General features: G+C 53.7%; 1 protein-coding gene across 2 annotated transcripts in view; it reads left to right on the forward strand.

Moving 5' to 3' along the window:
* Rtn4rl1 (reticulon 4 receptor like 1) overlaps positions 1-18,535 on the forward strand; it is a 72,675-nt gene continuing 54,140 nt past the window's right edge. For both annotated transcript variants that reach the window (XM_055619942.1, XM_055619943.1), the window contains exon 1: positions 1-511. In XM_055619942.1, coding sequence (XP_055475917.1) covers positions 499-511 — 13 coding nt within the window. In that variant the 5' untranslated portion in view covers positions 1-498. The remainder of the gene's footprint in view (positions 512-18,535) is intronic.

The raw sequence follows: 18,535 nt of genomic DNA on the forward strand, positions 1-18,535 counted from the left end.
TGGGGGAAGCCGGGGGGAGGAAGGGAGGCGCCCCGCTCGGCGGCTCTCGCTCGGTCCTGCAAACGCGCGCCGGGCGCTCTCGCCGGAGCCGGGCTGCGCGAGCGGGCGCCCTTCTGCAGCCGCCCGAGGGGGCGGGGAAGAGGGGCCAGCGGCCGGCCGGCCGGGGGGCGGCGTCCCCCCTCAAAACCGCCCGCAAAGTGCTCGGGGCGGCGGAATCAGGCCGCGGGCTCGGTGGAGCCGGCCGCTCGCCACAGGGCTGAGCGAGCGCACCGGGCTGGCCGGCGGCGCGGCGGTGGCCGGCGGGCGCCGGTGCCCCGGGCGCCGGGCTTGGGCTCACCATGCCCCTGCGCGAGCCGGCCGCCGGGCACGAGCGGATCCCCGGCTTGCCCCCGCCTCGACGCGCTCGGATTAGCTGCAGCTGGCGCCCAGGGATTTGAATCTGGACCCCAGGAGGGAGCGCGCCTAGGCCGACCTCGGAGCGGCGGCCCCGCGGCCAACATGCTTCGCAAAGGTGAGTTGGAGCCGCGGGGGCAAGTTGGAGTTGCGCGGACCCGGGCGGAGCCGCCGGCGCGGGGCGCCGTCGGGCGCGGGGGAAGTGGTCCGGAGGCAGCCCCCGCCGGCCGGCTGGCTGTTGTCGCGGGCGCCCGCCGCGCGCCTGCTGCTGGTGCCGAGCTCCCGGTGGGGGCCTGTTGCGAGACGCGGGGTTTGTGCGTGGACCGAGGGGCCCGGCCCCGGGGACCTGTCTCGAGGGCGCGGAGAGCGCAGTGAGAAGCCGCTGCTAGAAAAGCGAGCCGGCCTCCTGGGACCTTTGCTCCGCCATTACAAAGTTTTGCAGTCGCGGGCTGCAACCCCGCGCGGGCACCCGCCCCTGCTCCTGCCGCTCCGGCCCCCGGCCCAGCCCGCGCCCCGGTGCGGCGGCCCCGGCGCCCAGCACGGGTTCTAACTCGGGAGGCGCGCCCGGACGCGGGCACCCTCCCGGCACCCCAGCCTCAGCCCCGGGGCCGGGCCCCGAGCACTCAGCGACCGAGGGCGGGGAGCGGCGGGCGGCGCAGGTCCCGGGCCGCAAACTTTCTCCGCGCCCGGGGCGGAGGGAGCGGTCGCCGAGGCCGCGCCGGCTCAACTGGACGGGCGACCACCTCGCCCGGGCTCCCGGGCAGCAGGAGCGCGGCAAAGTTGGCTCGGGGGCCGGGGAAGCCCTGCCGCGCCCCCACGTGGCTGCCGTGCGGGGTGCTGTCCCTCGGGCCCAGAAAGGGCAGGTGACCACGCGTGAGCCCGCGGACTCGCTGCCCTCCGCCCCACCCCCTCCGCGGCCCCCGGAGGCCGCTTGTGGCGCCCCGCTGGGACCCCCGTCCCTCGCCTCCGCCCGGCTGCCGCCGAGCGGCGGAGCCCGGCGCTGGCTGCTCCCGCCCTGCGGGAGCCAGCTGAGGCGGGAGCTCAGGTAGCGGAGGGGCCTGATCCCTGCGCTCCGCGCTCCAGCCTTAATCCGCCCCTGTTTCCATGGCAACAGACCGAGGTGTCGTAAGCACAAGATTCTGACCTCACAGCAGGATGGGGAAGGAGAAAACGGGCAGGGGGAGGTAGCGGAGGTAGGCTACGGGAGCGCAGCCCGGGGATGGGCGGAGAAGCAGACACGGGGGGATAGGAGAGACCCAGATAAGCAGGTCACACAGGTGCGTGAGGAAGCCACGCCTTCGGTGCGAGCAGGAGAGGTTGAGTGGTGGTCTAGCCTAGGGCAACCGTGCAGGCTTGCTTGCCTCACCTTGTAAGAACAATCCCAAACTTGTGACTTGTGCCCTCCACGTGGGTCGGCCCCGTGTGGAGGGGGGAGACATACCGCCTTTTGCTGTGGTGTGGGGCAAGTCTCTGCAGTAGTTAGAGGAACTGCTTCACTGTCTCACACCCCAGTTCCTTTTCCTGCAGAAAGACACAGAAAGTCATTTCAGCACTCGGCAGTGCTGGGGTGCAGGCCCAGTGTCTGCAGAAGGAAGGTGATTTTTACAGAGCTGGAGAGTCTGAGAAGCCTGGGCACGGAGCATGTGGACTCGCTCTGGTGGGGAAGGTTCCCAGGCAGTTTTGAAAAGGCTGCCATGTCTGGGCTGCAGGTCTGTGATGGAGATAATGGGGAAGAACTGACATCTCCTTTGCCTTTTGGTCTTTTGTCTTTTGGCAGTTTACAATTAAGAAAGAGCCACAAAGCAGCCCACACACCTTAGTTATGTGCTTTAGGTGCCGGGGGAGGCTCTAGCAGCTTCCAGGAGCTCTCTGGAATCCTTGCTAACCAGAAGTCCAGTGCATTCTGGGGGATGTTCCCTGGGAGAAGGACCCTTTCCCTGCCCAAGAGATGGCCACTGGAGGCTTGGTAGTCACGTGTGCTCACCACTTGGGCTGGTTCTCCCTTCTTGCACAAAAGAGGTTGGCTAGAGAGAGACCATGAATTGAGGTTCACACCTGGGTTGGCTTGAGGGAAACAGAGCATAGCAGCCCTTGCCAAGGCTGGGCGGGGTGTGGGTGGCCTGGAGCCTACTCCTGGGACACTGTGAGCAAATGACTTTTGTTTTGGTCCTTTCCTGGGCAATTTTCTTTTGGGAGCGCTGATGCGATACCATGGATTTGTCTTTTCTGCTCGCCTGTGGAAGATGCTCAGATTCTTTGTGTGGATTCTAGGTGTGTGCTGAAAGCCAAATTATGCCTCGGGCTAATACCAAGGGAGGTGGCCATTGAAGTTTCTGTTTGTAGACTGTTTCCCAAGGGCTCCAAACAGCAAGGTGTACAGGTTGGCTTGAGAAGATAGCTCCTAGCTGGTGCAGAACCCTACATGGGGTTCCGGGGCTGGGTGAGCTTAATAGTTTATCATTTGGAAGGCGGTTTGAAAGAAGAAAAAAGTACTCTTCCTAGAGGAAAAGGAAAGAATAAACCCTAAACCATGGGAGTCATCTCTCTGATTTCTGAGTGTCCTAGTAAAGCTATTTCTGTCATGTCTTTTGGGGGTTTAGGGGAGAAGATATCTTTATCTCTTCATAAAGGGATTCCACTGGCCACCACCTCTGGAGTGAAATCTAGCTGCTTAGAGTGCTGGTATCTGAAGGTTTCGGCATCTGCTCTGCCAGTGCTTCCAGCTCATAGCCTGCACTGACAGAACCAGGGAGATAAAAAGCAAGCCTCTGGTCAAGGGAGATGAGAGGCATCAGGGCAGACAAGGCCTCGAGCCATCCAGCGTTCTCCAGTAAGGAAGGACGGCCTGCTGGGGGTTCTGCTGTGCCAGGGTTGCCTGCTTGAGGTCAGGATCTATGGTTTTCATTTTTAGAGCTATAAAAACAGAATGCAAATCAGGAGCCTCTGGGCTAATACAGAGCCCTTTCCTTAAAGTTTTTGTCTTGTTAAGCAAGGAAATAGAGTGCCAAATAGGCTTTGTTAAGTGGCAGTCTAATTAATAATTTAAAATCGTGTAGCTGTCTTTCATTAGAATTTATCTGTACATCAACCACAAAATCAGTCAAACACACTCATTTATAAGTTAATGCCATCCCTAAATAATTCAGCAAGTGCTAGATTAAGGCCTGCAACCCAGTAAGATGCACTGTGTTCTCATGGTGTCCATATCTAGATGGGCTAGCTGGGTAGCTGAGTGGGCTTCTCCTCTCAGGAAGAAAGGGGAGCAGGGAAGGAAATAGTGTGGTGCTGTCAGGTGGCTGCTGGGGTCCACAGAGTTCCCTTAGTGACGTGAGAGCCTCCCCAGGGTAAATGTGATCAGCTCCATCGCTACATCTCTCTGAGAATGCTGAGGACCCAGAATAGTGGCAATGGGTCTTCTCAGCCCCAAAGGAAAGAAGAAAGTGTTTCATGGCTGGCCAAGGCATTCCTTTGTGCTGTGGGAAGGATGTGAAGGGGAAATATGAGATCTTTTCTAGAAAGAACTGGGATATTTGGCTTTTTTTAGTCCAAATCCAGAGAATTTCAATGTCTCCAATCTGTTTCTGTCCCAATCTAGGGATGCAGTCTGGTGGAACCAACTTCACCAAAATGCTCCCTCGCCATTGGCCTCTCAGGGACTGTGCCTCTCCTCATAGCTCTTGGTCCTTTTTCCAGAAAAGCTAAGAGGAGACATTCTAGGGACACTCCAGCAGAGAGGAAAGGTAGAGGAAGCTGCTAAGTCACATCACTAAGGCATGGTCTCCTCTGCAGCTGGAAGGAAGGTGTGGGGTTTCTGTTTCCTGTCGTGTTGTTTTCGGACAGGTTTCTCTGTGTAGCCCTGGCTGTCCTAAAACTCACTATGTAGACCAGGCTGGCCTTGAACTCACAGAGATCTCCTTGCCTCTGCCTCCGCAAATGCTGAGTTAAGTGCCACCATACCCAGCAGTAAGTGAGGTAAGTACAGCAGTGAGCTTGGACAAGGTGTTTGATCAAAGACAGCGTCTTTGATCCAGTTCTTGTCATGACGGCTTAGGGTTAGTTCCTTGGTACCAAGCCTTTAAGTCCACTTTCTATAGGGAAATTGTTTAGGACCCAAAACTCCCAGTTCAGATACTGTTGCTTCACTGTAGGAATGAGCCCCAGATCTTCTGGGCTCTGATTCACCCTCTGTCCCTTAGCCCTTTACTATGGAGAGAATCATAGCGGATATGCGCCTAGAGCCAGGAGAGGTTCTTGGCTGAATCTCATAGAGGGAGTCTCATTAGGAAAAGTCATGGAGGGGTAGGTGTTTGGCCTCTTGACCCAAGGCAGAGTTGCAAACAGATGGGACCCAAATAGGGGGAGCCTGTGGGTAAATCTGCCTCCGAGCTCTAGACATATCTTTGGGATGGGGCCTGAGGAAGGCCAGAGTGGTTTGTGCCAAGGAGATGAGAGAGGGAGGGAGGGAGCAGGCATCATGAAGGATGTCAAGAACGGGTCTGTTCGGTACCATCTGCAGGGAAGTAGTGGCGAAGGTTAAAGCAGAGAGGAGATGACAGGGAGGGAACAGATGGCCAAGGAAGCAAAATAGTTGGCAAAACGGGAACAGAGTCTCCAGGGACAGCAGAAGGCAGGACCTCAGCCGAGTGCGGCCCTCTCCTTGGGGTGTAATGGCCAGGCCACCCTGGGCAGAAGTGAGTCAGGGCGCTAGCACGGCATGGTGGCTATAATCTGGCACCCAGGAGGCTGAGGCAGGAGGAGTGAAAGTTGAAGGCCAGTATAACACACATACACACATACTGAGAGAGAGAGAGAGAGAGAGAGTGCTCTGGGGATGTGGCTCAGTGGTAGAACATTTATCTAGTACTGTGTCTGAGACATTGGGTCTGTCACTGGCACTATGGGAGGGAAAAGTGAAACAGAAAAAAATGAGTCACAGAGAGAGGTGAGGGAGGGACCCCTCATGCCTGTGCCTAAGCCCACAGACTCTGCGGTGCCTTCTTTGGTATTGAGGGACTGGGCAAGGAGGCACGACTGGGTCAGCATCTCATTAGAGTAGGGCAAGTCTCCAGGTATGCTTGAGAAAGAAAGCTGGGAAAGACTCAGATGTCAAAAAATGGACAGCAGGGCACGGATTATTCTTTGAATTTTCTTGGCTCCACTTGTGCCAACCACTGTCCCCATTAGCAGAAGCTGTTCATATCTGCTTAACGCTTACTGTGAGCTAAGCTAAATGCCTGTCACCATGCCATCTACCGTCACCCAGCAAGATCCAACTGCGCTTATTCTTGTTTTAAAGATGAGAAAACCCAGGGAGGGAGAGATGAAGAGTGCATACTGCTTTTGCAGAGGACTGGAGTTCAGTTCCCAGCACCCCCATCAGATAGCTCACAACCACCTGTAGCTCCAGCCTCAGAGGACCTGATGCCAGCTGGGCTCAGCAGGCACCTGAAATGACATGCTCACACCCATACACAGAATTAAAATAAGAATAAAAAAGAGAAGCTGAGGCATAGCCAGATTCCTTAGGTTTCAGTCTCCTGGTCTCCTGAGGCATCTGGGTGCACGCTAACCCTCTGGGAGGGCCCGTGCTTTTCTCACCCTCCCAACCCCTAGGCTCCACCGGCTCACGTGCCCATCTGTCTTGATTTCTATGACATTTGTTTTGTGGGGTGCTGAGCAAAGCTCCTTGGCTGGGACCGGAACCCCAAACCACTGCCTCCTTTATCTCATATTTGATGTCGCCTCCGAGTCCAGGTGGCCACCTTCCTTTCCTCTGCTGCTGCTCTGGTGTCTTTATTGGCAGCAGACATGGAACAGACCAGGCCAGGTGCTCTCCTGCTTGTTTCATATTCCTGAGGCAGGCCCAAACCGGTGCCTTATTTGGGCTGGTCCCACACTCTCAGCCCTCCCCAGAGGCTGTCCTCCCTGTCACCTCTCCCAGGCTAACAGGACTGGCCAACCCAGCCACACCCACACTGGCTGGTGGGTGTTCTGTCCAGCGACCTGCTGGCCGGGGTAGATGGCAGCTGGCAAGCTGTGCTGGATTTTCTCTTTATGGTCCAGCCATAGTCTACGAGCCTGGATGGTACCTGCAGGACCCAGGGATGGTTCTGTGCCCTTCCAGCCACAGAAAATGCCCACACAAAGCAAGGCAGAGTCTAGCTGAATGTTCGGGTGTAAAAGAGCAAAATTCCTCTTCAGAGGGGAGGCTTCCCTCCACCCAGTTAGGAGGCATCTGACCTGGCAGATACATGGGTGCTCCGGAGCCTGCGATTACTGCCTCATCAGTCAGCGAAGTTTGGAGATGAAACTACAAGCAGCCCCTGATGCCTCATTCACGAGAGTTGCTCTGGGGCTTCTGTGTGCTTGTGCAGCCAAATGTTTGGCACAAGGCAGTGTGTGTGTGTGTTTAGAAACACACCTGCTGAGCATGCAGCTCCTAGAGTGCATGTCAGAGGTCTGCTGTTGCAAAGCAGCACACCCCAAGTGCACACCCAAGGGCACTGGCACAGATGTTGGCACCCACGCTCCCATCCTCTAGCATGGCTTGGTGCCATGGCAGGATGGTGAGCCACTCCGTTTTGGGGCTCGGGAGTGGGTGGGCCAGTGTGGTGGTGTGCCACAAGTTGGGGACAAAGCTTGCGTGTGGGTGTGTGGCTCGCCCTGAAAGGGGGTGGGTGGGCACGAATCATCACTCGCCTGCCAGGGGACGAGCCACTGCAGCCCCCATAGAAAGAGCCTCTTGGCAGCTCACTGGCTTTTTTCCAGAGGGTGCAAGCATCGTGGTGACAGTTTTATTAGTCTACAGGAAACAGAGCAAAAGTCTTCCTTGAGTCAGTAGAAAAACTGGCCTCCAAACTCTCAACCCACGGAGGCGGAGGTTTTCTGCCTCCAAGTGATCGGGGCTCTCTCTGGGCCCGTGACCAGCTGATTGTGAAGGAGGCCTTTACAGAAGCTTATGTAGAGAGATTCATGAGGCCCTAGGGGAAAAATTGGCATTCTTCTTGCGATGATTTATTTATAGTGCGATTGGATGATGGGATATGGAGGCCAAGGTGCCTCCATTAGTGAGAAGCACACAAGGCAGGAAGCCTTGCTCTGCGTTTGACATTTAGTGGGGCGACTCCTACCAGGGAGCTGCTTTTTCTTTTAGAAGGTTTTGCCTTTAATGTTCTATTCATGGACTTGTCTGGGCAGGCTGAAGGAAAGAAGAGACATGTAGCGAGATGGGCCAGGGACTGAGCTGGCCATTCTCAGGGGACACAGGGCCTGAGGAGGCCACTCAGTGGCCAGTGTGGGGACAGCCTGGGCAGGCAGGATGCTGGAGAAGAGAGGTCCCAGCGCTGCGGGCAGCTTGCTCACCCACCACGTGTGCGACACGCTGCGCGCGCTTACTTTTCCCTCTCTCTCTCTCTCCCCGTGAACTGACCGCAGCCCTCTGGCAGCCCTGGCTTTGGCCTTGGTGACACCCTTTTCTTTCTGGGAACTGTGGAATCATGGGAAGAAGACCCTCACAGTTGGAGTCCTGACACTGGGTGAGGGTCCATCTCTGTGGCTGAGTCACTAGGACCCTGGGTGTATCATTTCCTCTTTAAGCCCTTCTAATACGGCTGGATTGATAGTCTTCTAGATACTTTTCAGCGGTAGAACAGGGTCTTCGATGTTCCCCAGCGTCAGAGTCAGGAATATACAACATAAGGGTAGGACTCTGGCCGCAACTAAGGGATGAGCTTTCTCCATCCACCCTTCTGCCTCGCTGCCTGCTCCTCCAGTTTATAGACTTGTGATTCCACTAGGCTCTCTTGCACACTGGAAGGCCACTGGTATGTTAATGGGGAGAACACGCCTCTTCCCTGGAGCATAGGGCTCTGCAGTGAGGGGCGGCTCTGCGGTGAGGGGCTCACTTCTGCAATTTCAGTACGCTGTGACTCCCACTCTGGCTCTCCCGTCCTGGTGTCCTGGGAGGGATTATCTGGAGTAGCAGCCTCCATGTTTCCACTTCCCCGTCGTCCTAAAGCCAGACTTCTCACTTTGTCGCTGTGGCCCTTGACTCTGTTGACTGTCCTGTTTCTTCCCTGACCTCCGTGATGGCCACTTTCTGGGTCTCTCCCAGTCACCTGTTGCTGCTTCTTCTCAACTTGCCTTCCCAGCTGCATCTTCTTCACCGTCTTCCATTGAGCTACTTCCCTGAGTAGTGCCTGGACCCTGTCTCCCTACACTCTCCTTTGGAGGGCTTTCTGACCATGCCGTCTGCCTATCCTAAAGAACATGCTGCTTTTGATGCCCACTGGCATCTGCTCAGCGGACCCTCCTCAGATGCCCCCACCTCTTGCGTCCTTGATACATCAAAATCTACTTTCCCTGGTGTTAGCATACAGGTGAGTCTGCTGGCCTGCCTTCGGGGACCTAGCAACGTCTTCCCTCATCCCTTGCCTCTGCCCGGTGCCACCAGGTGTGAGCTGCTGGATAAAAGGACCCCCACCACCCCAGCTCTCTCTCTGTTCCTACATGTTCTCTCTCTCTGTTCTCAGCACCCCTTTTCTCTCCCTCTCTGCCCCATGGCTTGCTCACTGCCTCTGTCCCTTCTCCAGGCCCTCCTCTCCTTTCCCCCAATAACCTTCTTATACTAGATCTGTTGCGTGGAGTAATCCCTCAGGGGCACACCTTGGCATGGGCCCCACCATGATACCCCCTTGCCACATCATCATATTTCTTCGTAGCTGAAGTCCTGTTTGTCCCTGCCCTGTGTCTTGGCAAGCTGCTCTTTCCCCCACATCCGGCACCATCTTTCCCCATGCACCACATCCTAAGAACCGGAAGTCCCAGATGATGAGCTTCCCCTCCCCCTCCCCAGAGTCCTCCTGGAGTCCCCTCACCCTCCTCCCTTTGCTGCTGTCCTAGCCTCCACCCCAGCCCAGCTGCCTTTCTGCCTCCTCCGTTGCCTTCGCCCAATGTGGGCTTTTCATTGCGGCAAGGTTCCGAAGAGCTGTGTGCTCTTGTCGCCCTGGTTTTTTCATTGACACATTAAGATCGCACATATTTATGGGGTCCTGTGTGATGCCCTGTCACTCACTTGCTTAAAAACCTTCAGTGATTTTCTCTTTGAGGGGATAGCCCAGACTTTCTAGCCTGGCTTCAAGCCCCCACCTCCCCTACCTACACTTGAGCTTTTTCTCCCTTCTTTGACTCTAAGCTCCGGGTCTAGTCAATGACTTTCTGTCCTACTGATCATGTTTCTTCCTCATCTCTAAGGATTTGCACAAATAAATCTGCCTAGAATACTCCTTGCTGCTTTTCCCTGAACGTCTGTTCTTAGATGGCAGCTCCTGTTTGCCTCCTGGGAACTCATCCCTGGACCAGAGAGAGGGGTCCTCTGTCTCCCTGTGCTGTTTTTCTAGTGACTATCCCTGATGGTCAGTTCTAAACCACTCACGATCCTATTGTCTGCCCCACAAGGTTAGCTTGTCCAAGTTCAACAATGGGCTTCCGTTCCGGCAGAGACGAGCCACCATGACTTCTGTGCACACCGACACGAAAAGTCACCCACAGGTTTTCCCAGAAGTGCAGCCCACAAAGATTCAAGCAGGTAGCTTATGTGGGAAGTGATCCCGGGAAATGCCAGGAACAAGTAGTGAGTGAGCTGACAGAGAGAAGGCAATAAGCCAAAAAAAAAAAAAAAAAAAAAGGCTTGCCACACAGCTTCCCACTGTGGCTGTCCAGAACTTAAACTCTCTGGGGATACTTTGGGGTACAATCTAAGAGAGCATGCGTCTCCTTTATCTCACCCTGAGAGGAAAGCCTAGCAGCCTGGCAGGGTTACATGCCATTTCCCAAGCGTCCAGGGCAGAGCAAGGCTGTTGAGGGGTCCTAAGGCCCAGTGCTTTCGCCCTGCCCAGGACTGAGCAAACCTAGCTCCATTGCTAGAGAAAGCCTCTGGAATGCAGGGGTTGGGAGGCAGGCTCTGAAAGCTGAAAAGGTGCAGGTTGAGGCCTGGGCAGGCCCTGGCTACATCTGCCACCCTGGTCCTGCCAGCACTGTTCTGTGTCTGGGTTCAGTAAGCACACCCTCTCCTTCAGTACCCCACTACACCCCGTGTACGCCTCAGTGTTCCTACCTCACAGATTCATCCAACTACTCGATCCATGCATACTCTGTTTTCCACTAGGGTCCAACTAAACCAGCACAAAGTGGAGCACAGCCTGTGACATTGGGGAAAACACACGCGAGCCCAGAAGCTAACATGTATCTTCATGGGCTGATAAATGAATGGTAGTTGATTCTATACATAGACTCAAATACAAAAAACTTACCAGTGTTTTGTAGCCTTAAGATGAAATCATGAAATCCTGGAGGTTTTGTTCTCTTTCTTTGAGACAAGGCCTCACTATGTTGCCCAGGCTGGCTTTGAACTCCCGGTTCTAGTGTTTCTACTGCCTTGGTCTCAAGCTGGGATTTCAGATACCTTGCTAACTTTAGAGCTTTTCAGAACAAAGTTTCTGGAGCTAGGAGAACTGTAGGGTAGGATCCAAAGGTGTTTCCTGTGCAACCCCCACTCCAACCCCAAGCAGCAAGGCCGGGTCCCCCTTGCCCCAAGCAGCAAGGCCGGGTCTAATTAGCTCCAAATCACCGGAGGGTTTAGAAAGCCTGTGCAAGCCCAGGGCTGTCGGGGCTCCTTCAGTCTCCTCTTCCCAGGCATGGAAAGAGGCACCCAGCAGGACAGGCTCTGTGTGTGTGTTCAGGGGAGGGCTGGCGGGGGTGGGGAACAGCACTCTCACTTGGAAAAGTTTAGGCTTGAACTTGGCAGATTTTTTTGGAACAAAATTTGTGCTATTGATTCTGAGGCAAATAAAAATCTCTGGCGGACACTCCGGGCTTCTGAGATCTGAACTGCTTAAATGAGGCTGGACCGAACTTGGGGAGGTGAAATTGCTCTCCCAAGCTGAGCGCAGGTGGTGCCTGGGGTGAGAAGGCTGCTCTTTCGTCTTCTCTCCTGTCTGTAAAAATGACTTGCTCCTTTGAACTGATCTTCTCCTCTCTGCACAGGAGGCCTCGGGGTTGCTGCCCAGGCCTATGGCTTCAATAGAAAATCTGAGAAGAGGGAGAGAGGCTGGCGGCCCTGCCGGGTCAGACAGGGAGGCTGCTGAAGGGCACATCGTATCACCCAGTCCAGTGCTGGGGCAGAGGCCAGCCAGGGGCTGGCTGCAGGTGGTAGTGGTTTTCTTCTTCCTGTAATTGGCCCACTGCCCCTAGTGGGCCAGTGAGTCTGCCTTGAGGACACATTTGATTGCAGAATCAAGACTTGTTGAAAATGGGCAAATGTTGTAAGACCCATGCTTCCCAAGCCCCTAGCTAGGAAGGAGATGGCTCAGGGACCCAGCTTCTCTGCAGTTCCCCTTCTGGCCCCTCCTCTGCCCAGCCAGCTCATCTCCTTTACCCTAGATTGTCATCTTGCCCATGGCTCAGTATGGCTACCAGAGGCTTACTCGTTAAGTTGGCCTTTCTGCTTCACCTCCCACAATGCACTGCTTCATGCTCTGTTAGTGTTAGCAGCTGTATTTACCAGAAGACAGCCTCAGATTGAGTCAGGCCATGGCTTTTGTCAGGACATGGAAGGGGTTATGACTACTTTCAGATTTTATCTTCACAGGGTGAGGCAAGAAGGATATGGGAGGGATCTCTGCCATTTCACAAATATGAAGGTCACAACTGTTGGGATTTTGTTTTTTGTTTTGTTTTGAGATAGGGTCAATCTCTTTAGTTCAGGTTAGCCTCAAAATTACTATGTAGCCCAGGCTTGCTTTGAACTCACTACAATCCTCCTGTCTCGACCTCCCAAATGCTGTGATTATGTAAGCCACCATACCTGGCTACTGACTTGTGGCCTGTTGTTGTCTGGGCAGGGGATGGTAAAACAGATAAACTAAGGTCCCCTGCTTTTATGGAACACACTCTGTAGCTGAGAGTGGGGAAGTAGCTAATAAACCACTGACTATAATCTCTCAAGTAAGACAAAGTGCTTAGCACAAAATCTGCAGAGTTAATTAAAGGATGGAAGGTAACCAGAGAGCTTTTGATTTAGAGAGATTGGCTGTGAAGCCTTTCTGATAAGACGATATTGGACCTGGGGCCTAAGCCAGGGAAGGAGTAAGCTCTGCGAGATCAGAGCCACGTCAGCCTGGGAACAGGTCTCTCCACATGGAGAACCACAGTGCAAGTACAAAGGCCCTGCAGCAAGCATGTGCCAGTTAGCACAGCTGGCTGCCGGGGGGTGGGGACAGGACCACAGACTGAGGTGTAGCCTGTGGAGTTGGCTTCACATTCCTCTGCAGAGGGCCAGGGTTTAGGGCCCGGCCCAAACTTATCAGTCAACTTTGGACAGTCAACTCAACCCAGACATCAAGGCAACAGTCTTGATGGCGTTGGGGAGCTTTGGTGGGTCTGGTGAGCCCCTTGCATCAGGGTTGAACACTTTTCTTGGCTATTTCCATGGCCAAAGGCTGAGTCCCATTGCCCTTCTTTTATACCACAAAGGTCCTATGCAGTCTTGTCTGTCTGTCTGCCTGCTGCCTCAAACACCAGTCCTTTTTGTCTATATTGACCATCAGTGTTGGCCAGGCTTGAGCCCCTGTGTGTTGTAATCATTTCCTGCCTAGCATTGTTTGGCTTTGGCTTTGGCCATGCTAGGCATCAAACCCAAGGCGCTGTGACTGCTAAGCCAACATTCTGCCACTGGGCACATGCCCTGCCATTTCCTGGGTAAGTGAATCTCACCGTGGTACAGAGGGAAGCAGGCGTGAAGCCCCTTCTCTCAGGGACCTCAGTCTGATGGGAGAAACCCCGGGCTGGAGAGGAGGGAAATGAAACTGTAGGTGTTGGGGCAGGTGGTTTCAAGTAGAGACAGGGGCTGGAGTGGGGCTCCTTCTCTCTATCGCTTGGCTGGACTTTGTGGGAGAAGGAGAGGTCGGACAGGTCACACAGGGCAGTCCGTCTGTGTCACTGTCTGTGTCACCAGGTGCAGATCAGTGGTAGCAGATTAGTGGTCAGATAGATTGGCAGGAGTTTATTATTGCAGACCCTTAAGTACCGAGCAGGAGGAGGCTTGGTTAGCTCAACAGCCACAGAGTAATTTTTTTTCAACTTGCCAGATAGTACATACCCATGGTAGAAAACCACAGGCTTTCAAAAAGGATAAAATCACTGAAATCGCACAGCCTGAGGAGCAAGTGCTGGGAAGCGCAGCCTGCAGGGTGCTTCCTCACACAGGTCCTTCCTGCAGCCTGCACACCTGTGACCTGTGACCTGTGACCTGGTTCTCTCCTGAGCACCTTTTTCAGCTGTGCTAAGCCTTTTTAGTTTGTTTTGTTTTGTGTTTTGAGGCAGGGTTTCTCTGTGTAGCCTTGGCTGTCCTGGGACTCTCTGAGTTCAGGCTGGCCTTGAACTCAGAGATCTACCTGCCTCTGCCTCCCAAGTGCCGGGATCTAAGGCAAGTGCCACCACCACAACCTGGTAGGCCTTTAGTTTTTGTTCCGACATAGGAGTTCCATTAGGTAGCCCAAGCTGGCCTCGAACGTCTGGGCTCCAGTGATTCTTCTGCTTCCTGACGGCTGAGACCCAGCATCTCCACTAAGCCCAGTTATCACAGCGTTTGTTTTTTGAGACAGGGTCTCAGAGTGTAGTCCTGGCTGGCCTAAAACTCCCTACGTAGATCAGACTGGCCTTGAACTCAGATAACTCCTCCCGAGCACTGGAATTAAAGGTGTGCATCTCCACCGCTGGCCACACACTGGTTGCGTACAGTGTGCGCCAGTGCCCTATAATATGCCATGCAAAGACCCCTGAGATTGGCTGAGACCACTGTGAGAGACCACATGACGGCCAACAGCGACAGATTTGTTCCTGTGCTTTGTGACAGCTGAGAAAGGAGGTGGGGGGTCTCTACAGGGGTTGGGTGAGAGGCAGCCATCATGGGAGGTAAGTGACAGCCATTGTGATTCCTGAGTATCTACTCAGAACCCAAAGCAAGAATCAGAAAAGAGGTACTCTCTCCCCCTCCCCCGCCCGTGCATGTGCGCGTGCGTGCGTGCGTGCGTGTGTGTGTGCGCGCGCGCGCGCGCTGTGAACATGCCTTAGTATCCAGTAAAGAAGATCATTACTGGGGAACCCACGACGGCAATTTGCGGAGGCGCCATGCCATTCTCTTTGGTGCTAGGTGGTTTGTGACTATAGGAGAGCTTTGAAGGTTGAGTAGGAAGAGGAATATGAACTGAGGGATTTGATAGACTTTTAGATTCTTAGGCTGAGGGTAGAGTTCAGTTGGTAGAGCGCTTGCCTAGCAAGCATAAGGTTCATCAGCACCATGCAAACCAGATGTGGCAAATGCCTTTCATCCAGAGGCAATAGTGTCAGAAGTTCAGGTCATCCTTCTATACATAACAAGTTCAAGGTCATGCTGGGTACTAAAGGGGTCTGATCTCCCAGCTGAGGAAACAGGCTCAGAGAGTTATAATGATTTTCCCAATGTCACACAGCATTGAAAGTAGTTGGCATCAAGGCTGGAGGTGTGGCTCAGTGGTTCAGAGCACTGGCTGCTCCTGCAGAGAACCTGGCTTTGGTCCCCAGCACGCACACACAGCTCTCCACTGCCTGTAAACTCCAGTTGTAGAGGAATGTCCTCTCTGAGTGCTGGGCATGCACATGATACACATACACACTGGAAGACAAAAGATTTACACACCTAAGATACATCTTAAGGAGAAGACAATGGTTGGCAATAGAGTCCACAGAGTGTTCAAACCCACTGGCAACACACCCTTTTCTGTCCAGGACCCCTTTCCCAGCTTCCCCCTGCAGAGCCTGGACCCCCTGGCTTAATCTGCAGTGGCTGATTCTTAGCAGAAGCTTCCACCATAGGAAGCTTTGGGGGTGGGTCATTAAATGCTGGGATCTAGGCAGTCCCAGACTCAAATCCTGGCAGTTACCCTATTTCTTGGGCTTGGGTTTCTTCATCCATGAAATGGGGTTGTAATAGTACCTACTTCGTGGCGTTGGAAAGATGAAAGGAGACGTCTCATAAAAAGCTCTTGGCACTTTGCTGTGGCCTGACCCAGAGTAGGCACTCGAGACTGCTGCCATCGGTGTGAGTAGCAGCGGTAACTTCCTTCCCCAAAGAATTCCATGTTGTTCTCCTCATCATCCTGCCCGCCCCTGGCTGCCCTTTGAAGTTTAGGTGCCTGTCATCCAGAGCCGAGACTTGAAAGCAGGCAGGACTGAAATCTCAGGGCCAGCACAGATGGGCTACCTAGCACGAGGGTGTACCTGTTTAGAATGAGTGTTTTCACTCTGATCTGAACTGCTCGCCCTGTCTATCAGGGATGGGGAGAGATGGTGGAACCATTGCTGAACTGTTCATTGACTGGAAAACCACAGGGCAGGGGGCTTTTCTAACAGTTGCTGCTCCCAACTTCTGTCCTTGCCCACCCTGACTTCCCATCTGCCCCTTCTTTCAGAAAACAGCAGAAAGGCAAACCCAGCCCCAGACTCATGCCTTGCTCTTGTGGCTGTGAAATGGACATCGATAACTTCCTGCATGATTCCTCTGGGCCTATGGCAGGCCTGCTAGGTTTCCCTGTAGCCTCAACAGATCAGGGTAAGCAGACAGGTAGAAGGCTGTGGAACCAGACATTTGCCAGAGGTCAAACTGTGACCAAGTGCTTTTAACTCTCAAGAGCTCATTACTCAGGAGGTGTGGTGTGGAGGCAGGAGACTCAAGATTTCAAAACCAGGTTTGGCTACAGAGCAAGTTCAAGATCAGCCTATGTTGCATGAGACAGTCTCAAAGAACATAAAAACAGACCATGGGTTAATGCCACCTGCCCGTTGGAGATTTGAATGGTGACCAAGTGGGCACCAAGTGCCTTCCTGAGTGCCTCCCTGCAACCTTGGTGCTGCTCTCTGCACTGCTTTTGATTATTCAGCATCTCTGCACTGAGGCCCTACTGTGTGTCACTGAGGCTCACAGCTCCTTTCTCTGTGCCTCCCTCTTGTGCCATTTTCTTACTCTTTGTTACAGGGCCTGCCTTGCCTGGGTCCACCTTGCTCAGGATCTACAACAAAGAGGCCTGTCGGCCAGCACCAGGAAGCTTTTGGTCCCTTTTGGGGGGCTCTGGAATCTTTGTCTGAGCATAGGACCTGCCTTCTTAGCAGGTAAATACATTTCTGGAGGAGAAAGGGGTGTCCTGGGAGCTGGCAGGGTTCCCCTGTGAGGACACTGAGCAGCTCTGGTGGAGAGCTACCCCTTCCCCCAGCAAAGGAAGCTGGGATCCATTGATTTGTCTCCCACCACCCCTTTGAAAAGAAGGACTACCCTGTGGGAAGGCTGCCTACTGTGGATGGTTTGTCCCAGAGAGCACTGGGCAGACATAGCGGAGAGCACAGAATGAGGCCCTCTTGTGCCCCCTCCAAGCTGAGTTTAGGCCTGTGCCATCCCTATGCCAGGAATATGGGTGCTCCCTGGTCACTGGCCCAATGTGCACTGCTGCTGACCTACCTGCCCCACTGGGAACTGGCTGGTGTTTTTACTAACAAGCTAACTGCATTACCATCTCAACAGAATTAACCAAAAAAAAAAAAAAGGAAAGAAAAAGGAAAGAGAAACAGTCCTTGAACAAATGCTGCTAGTGTCTACCAGGACCTAAGATCTGTACTATCTGTTTTTTAATAATTGAGGGTAATAAATATGTATTTCTTTCTCCTCCCCACCCCCATCCTCCAGAGCTTGTCAGCTCCCTGCGCCTCTCCTCTGATCAGACCAAGTCTTCCCCAAGCAAAAAAAAAAAAAAAAAAAAAAAAAAAAAAAAAAAAATCCTTTAAGCAAAAAGGATTAAAGCCTTGAAAGTAGGTCTGCCTGCTTTCTCTCCTCCCCTCCCCCCTGGCGTGGAGAGGCCCCTCAGGAAGCCAGGGAGGGTGTGGATTGAGACAGCAGATCTTGGGTAAGGAGTGCAGTGGGGAAGGACGCCTACGTCCTCCCTCCCCGAAGCCTACCTAGCCTAGGCTAAACAGGGAGTAGCAGCCAGTGCAGCCCAAGTTTGCATGGTACCTGAGGGCTAGCCTGAGAGCCAGGCTCCCCTGGGCTCCAGCGGTCTGTAGCAAGACCACATTGGTCTCTGCTGCAACTTCACTTTGCACCCTGGCTCAGTATTTTGGAAATCCTTGTGTCCTTAGAATAAGTCTCCGATTCTGTGTTCTTATGTATAAAATGGAAGAATAAACAGAAGCAGCCTCACAGGGGATCAGACAAGGGACATGGGAAATGCTGAGTAAATGAAGTAACAGTTATTGTTTTAGTGGAATCTTCTCAGATTTAGAGGGCAGCCTGTCATATCTCCCATCCCATGACCCACCAGAACTCCCAAGGGCCTGCTAGGGATCACCATTGTCTTGCCTCAGCTTCATTCTTGACGACCCTCCAAGAGGAAGTTGAGTCTAGAAGGTGTATTTAGGGCCTTGCCTCAGACTGGAAGAAATATACCCCCTCATCCTCCTGCCTGAGTTTCTTCTCTTCTCTTCTCTTCTCTTCTCTTCTCTTCTCTTCTCTTCTCTTCTCTTCTCTTCTCTTCTCTTCTTCTCTTTTCTTCTCTTCTCTTCTTCTCTTTTCTTCTCTCCTCCCCTCCATCCCCTCCCCTCTCCTCTCCTCTCCTCTCTCCTCCCCTGGCCCCCCTCCCCTCCCCTCTCCTCTCCTCTCTCCTCTCCCCTCCCCTCCCCTCTCCTCCCCTCTCCTCTCCTCTCCCCTTCCCTCCCCTCCCTCCCCTTCCCTCTCCTCTCCTCTCCTCTTCTTTTCTTGTTGACAAGCTTTTTTTATGTAGCCCTAGCTGGCCTGGAACTCACAGAGTAGACAAATGTGGCCCTGGCCTCAAACTTGCAGAGCTCCGTCTGTCTCCGCCTCTGCTGCTGTGTTGGTTTACAGGCTGAGCCACCACACCTGGCTCTCACACCTTCTCTTGTGCCCCATGTTGGTTACTCTCTTTTCTGTTTAGGTTTTTGTTTTGTTTTGCTTTTTCAGGCAGGTTCTCATTCAAACTCACTGTGTAGCCAAGGCTGGCCCCAAACTCCTCATCTTTACCCAGTCTTAATGTCTCAAGTGATG

This window comes from Psammomys obesus, unplaced genomic scaffold, assembly GCF_907164565.1.
Source record: "Psammomys obesus unplaced genomic scaffold, mPsaObe1.curated_primary_1811, whole genome shotgun sequence".
Taxonomy (NCBI): domain Eukaryota; kingdom Metazoa; phylum Chordata; class Mammalia; order Rodentia; family Muridae; genus Psammomys; species Psammomys obesus.